General features: G+C 52.6%; 1 protein-coding gene across 2 annotated transcripts in view; it reads left to right on the plus strand.

The window, feature by feature from the left end:
* triobpb (TRIO and F-actin binding protein b) overlaps positions 1–12,502 on the plus strand; it is a 124,510-nt gene that overhangs the window by 104,195 nt on the left and 7,813 nt on the right. For both annotated transcript variants that reach the window (XM_078237581.1, XM_078237582.1), the window contains exons 10-12: positions 1,172–1,277; positions 2,048–2,207; positions 9,192–9,311. In XM_078237581.1, the coding sequence (XP_078093707.1) occupies positions 1,172–1,277; positions 2,048–2,207; positions 9,192–9,311 (386 nt within the window). The remainder of the gene's footprint in view (positions 1–1,171; positions 1,278–2,047; positions 2,208–9,191; positions 9,312–12,502) is intronic.

Here is a 12,502-nt window from a genome sequence, read left to right on the forward strand (position 1 = left end):
CTCAGTCCGAAAGACGTGCTGGTTAGGGTGCATTGGCCGTGCTAAATTCCCCCTCAGTGTAACCCGAACAGGCGCTGGAGTGTGGCGATGAGGGGAATTTCGCAGTAACTTCATTGCAGTGTCAATGTCAGCCTTACTTGTGACACTAATAAATAAACTTTAACTTTACGAAGGAGGTGTTAGGGTAGGTGGCCAAAGGCTCGGTCGAGAAGGTGGGGTTTTAAAGGAACAAAGCGAGGTAGAGGAGTGGAAATGTTTAGGGAGGGAATTCCAGAGCTCCCGGTGGGGCAACGACTGAAACCGGGGATGTGGAAGAAGCCGTCATTGGAGGAGCGCGGACATCGCGGAGGGTTACAGAGTCACAGGGTGGGATTTTCCCGCCATCTTCGCCCCAAGACCGGAAAATCCAGCCCAAGGTCAGTGAACCTTTGCATGGTCCGTGTCCCGCCCGCTGCGATTCCCGTGGCGGGCGGGACAGGAAAATTCCATCCAAAGAGTCATCGAGATATACAGCAGGGAAACAGGCCCTTCAGCCCAACTTGCCCATGCTGACCAGGTTTCCTAAACTGAACTAGTCCCATTTGCCTGTGTTTGGCCCGTATCCCTCTAAACCTTTTCCATCCATGTACCTGCCCAAATGTCTTTTCAATGTTGTAATTGTAGCCGCCTCTACCACCCCCTCTGGCAGCTCATTCCATACACGCACCACCCTCTGTGTGGAAAAGTTGTCCCTCGGGTCCCTTTCCCCTCTCACCTTAAACCTACGCCCTCTAGTTTTGGTCTCCCCCTATCCTGGGGGAAAAGACCTCGGCTATTCACCTTGTCCATGCCCCTCGTGATTTTCTAAACCTCTATAAGGTCACCCCCCTCATCCTCCTGGGGCTGGGGGAGCGAACAGAGAGCCGAAGAGGTGAGGTCCGTGAGGGATGTGGAAACAGGGATGAGAGATTCAAAGCGGAGATGTGGCTGGAGCGGGAGCCCCCAGTGCCGGTTAGTGATCTCTGGCTGGGACGGGGAGGGGGGGGAGTTGGCGAGGGGTAGTTAGCTTGCAGGCTGCTGGCAAAGGATTCTGGGACACACAAACCCATGGCGGGTTTCTGTTGGTAACCTGTGGGTAACGATGTGAAAGCAGTGAATCTGAGTTGTGACCGGTCTGCGTTCCCTGTTGCAGCCATTGAAGCCGTGAAGAAGGCCCATCGTGAGGAGCTGGAGAGATTGCGGAGCACTCAGAACATTGCCAACAACAATGATTTGGAGAGACTTCGTAAGCAGCACCAGTGAGTATCACCTCGAGTGTGTGTGTGTGAGTGTGTGTGAGTGTGTGTGAGTGTGTGTGTGTGTGAGTGTGTGTGTGTGTCCCTGAGTAAGGGGCAGCCACTAGCAGAGGGAGCTGCTGGTGTAAGTGGGTGTTTAGTTTACTTTTCTAACATTGGGCAGGGGGGGATCGCCCGTCTTCAGAGTTTATCCAATCACCTGAACCACAGCAAACTGAACTCTGACTGAAACTGATTATTTCTCCAGAAAAATGGTGTGATTGGCGGATAGTTAAATGACCCACTGACTATCTCAATCCCAGTCAGTCAGCGAGCAGCAGTGATTGATGTGGGAATAAGAGGGTCTTTTCCATCCCGGTTTGGGAATAATGATGTCCAATGCAGCACGTTACGGGGCGCCCAGCTGGGAGCGCGGGGGCGCCCAGCTGGGAGCGCGGGGGCGCCCAGCTGGGAGCGCGGGGGCGCCCAGCTGGGAGCGCGGGGGCGCCCAGCTGGGAGCGCGGGGGCGCCCAGCTGGGAGCGCGGGGGCGCCCAGCTGGGAGCGCGGGGGCGCCCAGCTGGGAGCGCGGGGGCGCCCAGCCGGGAGCTCGGGGGCGCCCAGCCGGGAGTGTGGGGCGGGGCACCTAGCCGGGAGCACGGGGGTGCCTAGCCAGGAGCCCAGGCCGTCTAGCCGGGGCCCAGGGCGTCTAGCCGAGAGCACGGATTGCCCTTTGGATGGGTGTGTTGTGTGACAGTCACGGGCTCCGCTGATTATTGGCTGCTTCCCCCCATAGGGAGGATCTGGACGCGTTGCAGCGAGAGCTGCAGGTTCTGTCGGAACAATATTCCCGCAAGTGCCTGGAGATCAACTACCAGATGAAGGAGACGCAGTTGCGGGAGAAGGACCTGTCTCGGAGCCAGCGGGAGAACGAGGAACTGCTGAGACAGAACCAGGTACCGGGGGCAATCGCAGCGAGGCCCGGGCCAGAACGCGAGCTCCTCAGAGACACCTTACACTGAGGGAGGGGGGGGACTGCAGGAAACAGGCCACTCAGCCCATCGGCCACGGCTAGGAATGCTGGTGTGATACAGAGCAGTGAGTGTAGAATGGCCACTCTAATCCCAGCCTCAGGACGCATGGTGATCCACATAGAACAGCACAGCTCAGGAACAGGCCCTTCGGCCCACAATGTTGTCCTGAACATGACGTAAAATTAAACTAATCCCTTCTGCTTGCCCTTGCTCCATATCCCTCTATTCCTTCCATATTCATGTGCTTATCTAAAAGCACCTTAAACACCCCTATCATACTAAGGGAGTGCCGCACTGTCAGAGGGTCAGTACTGAGGGAGTGCCGCACTGTCAGAGGGTCAGTACTGAGGGAGTGCCGCACTGTCAGAGGGTCAGTACTGAGGGAGTGCCGCACTGTCAGAGGGTCAGTACTGAGGGAGTGCCGCACTGTCAGAGGGTCAGTACTGAGGGAGTGCCGCACTGTCAGAGGGTCAGTACTGAGGGAGTGCCGCACTGTCAGAGGGTCAGTACTGAGGGAGTGCCGCACTGTCAGAGGGTCAGTACTGAGGGAGTGCCGCACTGTCAGAGGGTCAGTACTGAGGGAGTGCTGCACTGTCAGAGGGTCAGTACTGAGGGAGTGCTGCACTGTCAGAGGGTCAGTACTGAGGGAGTGCTGCACTGTCAGAGGGTCAGTGCTGAGGGAGTGCTGCACTGTCAGGGGGTCAGTGCTGAGGGAGTGTCGCACTGTCGGAGGGTCAGTACTGAGGGGGCGGCTGCACTGTCAGAGGGTCAGTATTGAGGAGTGCTGCACTGTCGGAGGGTCAGTACTGAGGGGGTGCTGCACTGTCGGAGGGTCAGTACTGAGGGGGTGCTGCACTGTCGGAGGGTCAGTACTGAGGGGGCGGCTGCACTGTCAGAGGGTCAGTATTGAGGGGTGCTGCACTGTCGGAGGGTCAGTACTGAGGGGGTGCTGCACTGTCGGAGGGTCAGTACTGAGGGGGTGCTGCACTGTCGGAGGGTCAGTACTGAGGGGGCGGCTGCACTGTCAGAGGGTCAGTATTGAGGGGTGCTGCACTGTCGGAGGGTCAGTACTGAGGGGGTGCTGCACTGTCGGAGGGTCAGTACTGAGGGGGGGGCTGCACTGTCAGAGGGTCAGTACTGGGGTGCTGCACTGTCAGAGGGTCAGTGCTGAGAGAATGCTGCACTGTCAGAGGATCAGTACTGAGGGAGTGCCGCACTGTCAGGGTCAGTATTGAGGGAGTGCCGCACTGTCAGAGGGTCAGGACTGAGGGAGTGCCGCATTGTCAGAGGGTCAGTACAGAGGAAGCGCCGCACTGTCAGAGGGTCAGTACTGAGGGAGTGCCACACTATCAGAGGGTCAGTGCTGAGGGAGTGCCACACTATCAGAGGGTCAGTGCTGAGGGTGTGCCACACTATCAGAGGGTCAGTGCTGAGGGAGTGCCGCACTGTCAGAGGATCAGTGCTGAGGGAGTGCCACACTATCAGGGGGTCAGTGCTGAGGGAGTGCCGCACTGTCAGAGGATCAGTGCTGAGGGAGTGCCACACTATCAGGGGGTCAGTGCTGAGGGAGTGCCACACTGTCAGAGGCTCAGTATTGAGGGAGTGTTGCACTGTCAGAGGGTACTAGCTACCCCCTATTCCCGTAAACCCATGTTATTACTCAGCTAATACCCCTTACGCTAAGGACAATTTTTCATGTCCAATCCACCTAACCAGCACGTCTTTCGGACTGTGGGAGGAAACCGGAGCACCCGGAGGAAACCCACGCAGACACGGGGAGAATGTGCAACCTCCACACAGACAATCACCCAAGCTGGGAATCGTACCCAGGTCCCTGGCACTGTGAGGCGGCGTTGCTTTAACCACTGTGCCACCATGTGCCACCCATAAATTGGCTGCTGTGTTTCCTACATTGCAACAGTGACTACACTTGAAAAGTACCTCTCTGTCTGTGGGTCTTTGTGAATGTTTCGAGGTTGTAAAAGGTGTTACAGAAATGCAAGTCTTTCACTTCTCTGCCTTTCTTGTCTTTTCTTAATTCTACTCCCAAGAATCTCCAACACCCTAAACAGACAACCACACAGCTTCCCCACTGTCAGGGACATCTTGTCCTACCCTCCAGTGTTAGGCTGCACAGGGGACAGGAGGGAAAGTGGTCAAGAGATTAGCCTACAGAAAAATTAGCCAAGTGCCAAGTCTGGGCAGCGTGTCACTGGGCACTGGGTAGGCCACAGGGCAGAAATACATAGGCAGGAAATGGAAAAGGAGGTGGTGGTATATTTAAAGTTTATTTATTAGTGTCACAAATAGGCTTACATTAACACTGCAAGGAAGTTACTGTGAAAATCCCCGAGTTGCCGTCTGTTCGGGTACACTGAGGGAGGATTTAGCATGGCCAATGCACTTAACTAGCACGTCTTTCGGACTGTGGGAGGAAACCCGTGCAGACACGGGGAGAATGTGCAGACTCCACACAGAGAGTGACCCAAGCCAGGAATCGAGCCTGGCTCCCTGGCGCTGTGAGGCAACAGTGCTAACCACTGTGCTACCGTGGTGTTGTCACTGGACTAGTAATACAGAGGCCCAGGGCAATGTACTGGGGACTCAGGTTCGAATCCCACCACAGCACCTGGGGAAATTTGAATTCAATAAAAATCTGGAATTAAGAATCTGCTGATGACCGTGAAACCATTGTCGAAAAAACGGACCTGGGTCACTAATGTCCCTTTAGGGAAGGAAATCTGCCGTCCTTACCCGGTCTGGCCTACATGTGAAATCGTGGAAATCATAGAAACCCTACAGTACAGAAAGAGGCCATTCGGCCCGTCGAGTCTGCACCGACCACAATCCCACCCAGGCCCTACCCCCATATCCTTACATATTTACCCACTAATCCCTCTAACCTACACATCTCAGGACACTAAGGGCAATTTTTTTTTTAGCACGACCAATCAACCTAACCCGCACATCTTTGGACTGTGGGAGGAAACCGGAGCACCCGGAGGAAACCCACATAGACACGGGGAGAATGTGCAAACTCCACACAGACAGTGACCCGAGGCGGGAATCGAACCCAGGTCCCCGGAGCTGTGAAGCAGCAGTGCTAACCACTGTGCTACCGTGCTGACCGTGACTCCAGAACCACAGCAATGTGGTTGACTCTTAACTGCCCTCCAAGGGCAGCTTGGGATGGGCAATAAATGCTGGCCAGCCAGCGACGCTCACACCTCATAAAGAAAGAAAAGAGAGACTCCACTAGTTTATAGTTTATTTATTAGTAAGACTCACATTAACACTGCAATGAAGTTACTGTGAAAATCCCCCAGTCGCCACATTCCGGTGCCTGTTCGGGTACACCGAGGGAGAATTTAGCACGGCCAATGCACCCTAACCAGCACGTCTTTCGGACTGTGGGAGGTAACCGGAGCACCCGGAGGAAACCCACTCAGACACGGGGAGAACGTGCAGACTCTGCACAGACAGTGACCCAAGCCGGGAATCGAACCCGGGTCCCTGGCGCTGTGAGGCAGCAGTGCTAACCTACTGTGCCACTACTCTGGGAAGCTCAGCGCTGAGTGGAAGGTTAAGTTGTTGTACACGTGGCTTTTAAGATAACATCCACAGCCACTGGAGACATTAATGCGTGGTTTGTAGCGCAGGATGTCACTGCTATTTAAAAGCCTTGTGTTTCCGCGGCAGGACACATTTAGAATAATCACACTCAGGAGTGAAGCTTGTCTGATCTCGAAGATTCAGATAACAGTATGTCTAAGGTCCCTGCTGTCCTCTTTGCTTCCGGTGAGACTCATCTCCACTCAGAGACAGCAAACCTTTGACCACTGGCTTTCGGTGCAAGGGCGGGGGACCCTCTCACCCCTCCACCCTCTACAGCATTGTCCGGGGGGTGAAGGGGGCCTGTACCTCCTCACTTCGCTGTTCATTCCCACTTTTCCGCAATGAGCTGCAAAATTCCCAGCCTGGCACCAACATGTCTCTTACCCGTCCATATACCGGCAATTTATATGTTGAAAAATATTTTGGGGCGGCACGGTGGTTGCCGCTCCTGCTTCACAGCGCCAGGGGCCCGGGTTCGATTCCCGGCCTCGGGTCACTGTCTGTGTGGAGTTTGCACGTTCTCCCCGTGTCTGCGTGGGTTTCCTCCGGGTACTCCGGTTTCCTCCCACAGTCCAAAGACGTGCGGGTTAGGTGGATTGGCCGTGCTGGATGCACTCGGTTATGGGGATAGGGCAGGAGAGTGGGCCTGGGAGAGATGCTCTTTCGGAGAGTCGGTGGCTCGATGGGCTGAATGGCCTCCCTCTGCACTGGAGGGATTCTAGGGTTCTATTGTGTCATGTGTTAACCGTGTATCTGACTTTCAGGGACCTTTAAGGTTTGTTTGTTTATTAGTGTCACGGATCAATTAACACTGCAATGAGGTTACTGTGAAAATCCCCTAGTTGCCATATTCCGTCACCTGTTTAGGTACACTGAGGGAGAATTTAGCACGGCCAATGCACCCTAACCAGCACATCTTTTGCACTGTGGGAGGAAACCGGAGCACCCGGAGGAAACCCACGCAGACACGGGGAGAACGTGCAAACTCCACACAGACAGTGACCCAAGCCAGGAATCGAACCCGGGTCCCTGGCGCTGTGAGGCAGCAGTGCTAACCACTGTGCCAGCCTTGATGTTGATGCACTGAATTTTAACTATCACTGAGATCCACACTGGAGAGAACATTGGATCTGGAGATTGGAATTCTGTGGTCCCAAGGAGGTAGAAACACAAAATGGATTCACAAAGATGGTAGTCAGACTGAGATGTTATAGAATCATAGAATGACAGTGCACAAGGAGGCCGTTCAGCCCATCGAGTCGGCGCCGACCACAATCCCAAACTAGGCCCTATCCCCACAACCCCACATATTTACCCTGCTAAACCCCCTGACACTCGGGTCAACTTAGCACGGCCAATGCACCTAACCTGCACATCTTTCAGACTGTGGGAGGAAACCGGAGCACCCGGAAGAAACCCACGCAGACACGGGGAGAACGTGTAGATTCTGCACAGTGATCCAAGGCTGGAATCAAACCCGGGTCCCCGGCGCTGTGTGGCAGCAGTGCCTGCCACTGTGCCAATAGTTCTCAGAAAAGCTGAATAAATTGCAATTGTTCTTTCTCGAAAAGAGAGGGCTGAATGGTGACCAGATAGAGATCTTGAAAATTAAAAGCTGATAGGGTGGATGCACAGAAGATGTTTCCACTTGTGAAGGAGACCAAAACTAGGGATTATTAATGTGAGATAGTCACCAACATATCAAATGAGAAATTAAAGGCAAACTTCTTCCAACTGCAGGGTAGTCAAACTCCTTTAACAGCACAGCACCTTTCAAACCGGCGGCCGCTACCATCTGGGAGGACACGGGCAGCAGATATCTGGGAACACCACCACCTGGAGGTTCCCCTCCAAACCACTCACCATCCTGACTTGGAAATATACCACCGTTCCTTCACTGTTGCTGGGTCAGATTGCTGGGTCTCCCTCCCCAACAGCACGGTGTCAGGTTAACTTCACTGAGTTGCCGTGTGGCTAGTTCTAGTCTGCAGGCAGCTTTGTGGTTGCGACTCCTTTTTTTCAAACGCTTACCACAAACTGCCCAAAGGTCAACAGCTTTGCCCACGCGTGGGGGCGTGCCCGAGTGTAAACCTTCGCTGTACTCCCTCTGTAGCAAGGACATCCTTCCTCAGATAAAGACACCAAAACTGCGCACAATACTCCAGGTGTGGCCTCACCAACGCCCTGTACAATTGCAGTGTGCGCGAGTGTGCGCGCATGCGTGCACACTGCAATTGTACAGGGTCTTGGTGAGGCCACACCTGGAGTATTGTGCACAGTTTTGGTGTCCTTACCTGAGGAAGGATGTCCTTGCTATAGAGGGAGTGCAGCGAAGGTTTACCAAGCTGATTCCTGGGATAACAGATCTGTCATATGAGGAGAGACTTAAGTCGGTTAGGATTATATTCACCTGAGTTTAGAAGAGTGAGAGCGGATCTCATAGAAACTTATAAAATTCTAACAGGGTTACACAGGGTAGATTCAGAAAGAATGTTCCCAATGGTGGGGGAGTCCAGAACTAGGAGTCATAGTTTGAGGATAAGGGGTAAACCTTTTAGTTTAAAGTTTATTTATTAGTGTCACAAATAGAGTTACATTAACACTGCAATGAAGTTACTGTGAAAATCCCCTAGCCGCCACACTCCGGTGCCTGTTCGGGTACACTGAGGGAGAATTTAGCATGGCCAATGCACCTAACCAGCACGTCATTGGAACTGTGGGAGGAAACCGGAGCACCCGGAGGAAACCCACGCAGATACGGGGAGAACGTGCAGACTCCACATAGACAGTGACCCAAGCCGGGAATCAAACCCGGGTCCCTGGCGATGTGAGGCAGCAGTGCTAACCACTGTGCTACCATTTAAGGGTGCATGGGGTCCCTGATTATGCTGGCTGCTTTTCTGAGGCAGCGTGAAGTGTAGACGGAGTCAATGGATGGGAGGACGGTTTGCGTGACGGACTGGGTTTGGTTCACAACCCTTTTGTAGTTTCTTGCAGTCTTGGGCAGAGCAAGAGCCGTACCAAGCTGTGATGTGTCCGAAAAGGATGCTTTCTCTGGTGCATTTGTAATAATTGGCGAGAGTCGTAGTGGACATGCCGAATTTCCTTAGTCTTCTGAGAAAGCGGGTGGGCTTTCTTAACATAACTATGATAACCCTGAATAAGTTGGAGCTGTTCGAACACTCCCCTGAAGCTGGGTGATTACATGTGGATGCACACTCTGAACCGGCCAACTGTCACCGAGAGCTTCACTCGCATCTCATTTCTGATATTTCTTTCTTTCTCCTGCAGGAGTTGAACGGCCAGTTGTCGGAGGAGATTGCCCGAATACGAACGCTTGTCACAGGGAAGAGCCAGGGACATGTTGGGAATTTAGCTGTGACCAGTGACAGAGATACCTGTGAATTGGAGGTAAGACCGGAAGGTGGGGGCTGGCTTTTCACTGAATCATGGACCAGTTGGCAAGAAAGTGGTTCGAAGGTCAAGGATCGTCCAGCGCAGAAGGAGGTCACTCGGCCCATCCACGTCTGTACTGGCCCTTAGAAAGAACCACCCAATTAGTTTCACTCCCCTCCTCTTGTTCCCCATCACCCTACAAGTCGTTGCTTTGCAAAAACATTGCAGGTAGACATATCACCTTGCATCATGTTCTTGGGGGTCAAAGGGAATTGCGTAAATACTTAAAAGGCCAAAAGCCTCTGGCTCTTTCTCCAGTCACATAGCTCTCTTAAAAAGCAGGCATCGACATGATAGGCTGAAGAATCGTCTACTGTACTGAGTGATTCTATAGTATGTAACACTGTGTTAATAGCAATGCAGAACAAAAATAGTTGTTACACCAGTAAGCGTGATCCCAAAAATAACAGTGAGGTAAAAGTGGAGACTGATCAGACCAATTGCCAACCACTCAAAGAGGAATAGCTCGCCTCATAATCTGTTAAAAGTGAGTGTGAAGTGGTGCGATCTTTAATAACTTTTTCTGGTTGAATCAAAATAACTACCTGAGACACTGTAAAATAAACAAGTAACACTTTATTTATCTAACTAACAGTGAACAGGTCAACTAAACTATTAACAAACTGAATAAAACAATATTCTAATGGAATGCTGTTTCGATAAATACAATTCCCACTTATTAATAAACAAATAAAACCTTTATTCACTCTCTAAATTACTCTAAAGCGTCTTCCGGAATCTTCTCTGTTGATTTCTTCTGTCTGGAACCTCTGACTTTTGGTACCTCTGCTTTTCAGATGAGGCTTTGAGCTAAAAGCTCTGAGCTGTGGCAGGGGACAGTTTCTGTGACTCTCTGCTTTTTGTCCCACTGCCTGTTCTCTTCTACCTGTGATGACATATCCACATCCCCTACAATATGATTGGTTCTCAGGTTACCAAAACATCAATTTCAAATCTAATAGGTTGCTGGTAGCTAAGTGCCTGATTCAAATTTGATTGGCTAAATTCAAAGCATCCAAATGCCTGAAGCCCGTTACCAAGGCAACCCTGCTGTTTGGCCTTTGAAACGATGTTTCAGTCTGTGTACTGGCACCATAAGTACAGGGGAAAAAAACACCACCTTTTAAAGGGGCCACGCAACACTGTCACCTCCTCGCATTTCACAATTTTCTTATAATTTTACAAACACCAACTTAGCAACAGGAGGAAACCGGAGCACCCGGAGGAAACCCACGCAGACACTGGGAGAATGCACAGACTCCGCACAGACAGTGACCCAAGGCTGGAATTGAACCCGGGTCCCTGGCGCTGTGAGGCTGCAGTACTAACCTACTGTGCCGCCACATGGACTGCAGCGGTTCAAGAAGGCGGTTCACCTCCACATCCTCAGGGGCAACTAGGAAAGGGCAGTAGATGCTGGTCCAGCCAGTGACACCCGCATTCTGTTAAAGAGTTAAAATAAATCATTTTAAGAACCCAATAGGTCACGCCTCAGTCTTTTTTAAGAGAGAGTGTGTGGATAAGGAAAATGTAGAAGCTAAGACTAGTGTCTGGTCTCCAGATTGTCACTCACGGTGGCACAGTGGTTAGCACTGCTGCCTCACAGTGCCAGGGACCCGGGTTCGATTCCCAGCTTGGGTCACTGTGTGGAGTTTGCACATTCTCCCCGTGTCTGCGTGGGTTTCCTCCGGATGCTCCAGTTTCCTCCCACAGTCTGAAAGACGTGCTGGTTAGAATCATAGAATTCGTACAGTGCAGAAGGAGGCCATTCGGTCCATCGAGTCTGCACCGACCACAATCCCACCCAGGCCCTATCCCCATAACCCCGTGTATTTACCCTGCTAATGCCCTTGACACTAGGGTCAATTTACCATGGCCAATCAACCTAACCCGCACATCTTTTGGACTGTGGGAGGAAACCGCAGCACCCGGAGGAAACCCACGCAGACACGGGGAGAACGTGCAGACTCCGCACAGACAGTGACCCAAGCCGGGAATCGAACCCGGGTCCCTGGCGCTGTGAGGCAGCAGTGCTAACCATTGTGCCACCGTGCCACCCTGGGCAGTGCCAGGGGGTGGGGCCAGTGGGGGTGGGGCCATTAGGGGTGGAACCAGTTGGGGAGGGGCTAATGGGGGTGGGCTAATGGGGGGGGGGGGGGGGGGGGGAGGTGGCCTGCTGCAACTAATGTGGAGGGCGGTGGGTGCACAATCGGTGGGGGTGGGGAGTCCATGAGGGCCACATCTCAGGCCACGGGCCCTCACAATTGTGGGGGGGGTTGGGTGGGTGCTGCATCAGGCTGCCTGCAGTAAGCAGCAGGGGCCCGACAGCTCTCTCTCTTGTCTGTCAGACCCCTGCTACTGTTCATGCGCATGTGCGGCATCAGAGGTCTGCACATGCGCGCTATCTCCCTCTGCAGGCTTTCGGGCACCCGAAGTACCTCCCGCAGACTTCTGTAGTGAGCCACTGATATTTTTGCAGGCAGCGTGCGTATGAGGGAGCCTGAAAACACGCACAGAAAACAGATCTGGAACTCTCCCAGTTTCAAGTCCGCCCAGCACATAGATTCTAACCTGATATCTATTACGTATAAGCCAATTGAACCCCTCAATTAATTTCTAGGCTTGAACCCACTGCTGAACATGTCATCTTACTGTTTTCTATATCTAAGCGAGGCTGAATCGCTCGATTTAGATTTCAGCTCACTGTCACTATCCATTTCTAAATATAAACCAACTAAACCCCCTCGATCAGATTGCAGATTGTAAACCACTCCAGTGTGTACATTATTCTCCATATAAACTACCCGAGCTCTTCAACTATATTCCAGCTCTAAGTTGATCTTTCTCTACACTAAATCAAATCAAAAGGCTTATATTTACACTGCAATGAAGTTACTGTAAAAATCCCCTAGTCGCCACACTCCGGCGCTTGTTCGGGTTCACTGAGCACGGCCAATGCACCCTAACCAACACATCTTTCGGACTGTGGGAGAAAACCGGAGCACCCGGAGGAAACCCACGCAGACACGAGGAGAATGTGCAAACTCCACACAGACAGTGACCCAAGCCGGGAATCGAACCCGGGTCCCTGGCGCTGTGAAACAGCAGTGCTAACCACTGTGCCACCCCACCCTCTGGCCCTTCAT

The sequence above is a fragment of the Mustelus asterias genome, chromosome 21 (genome assembly GCF_964213995.1).
Source record: "Mustelus asterias chromosome 21, sMusAst1.hap1.1, whole genome shotgun sequence".
In the NCBI taxonomy this organism is placed as follows: domain Eukaryota; kingdom Metazoa; phylum Chordata; class Chondrichthyes; order Carcharhiniformes; family Triakidae; genus Mustelus; species Mustelus asterias.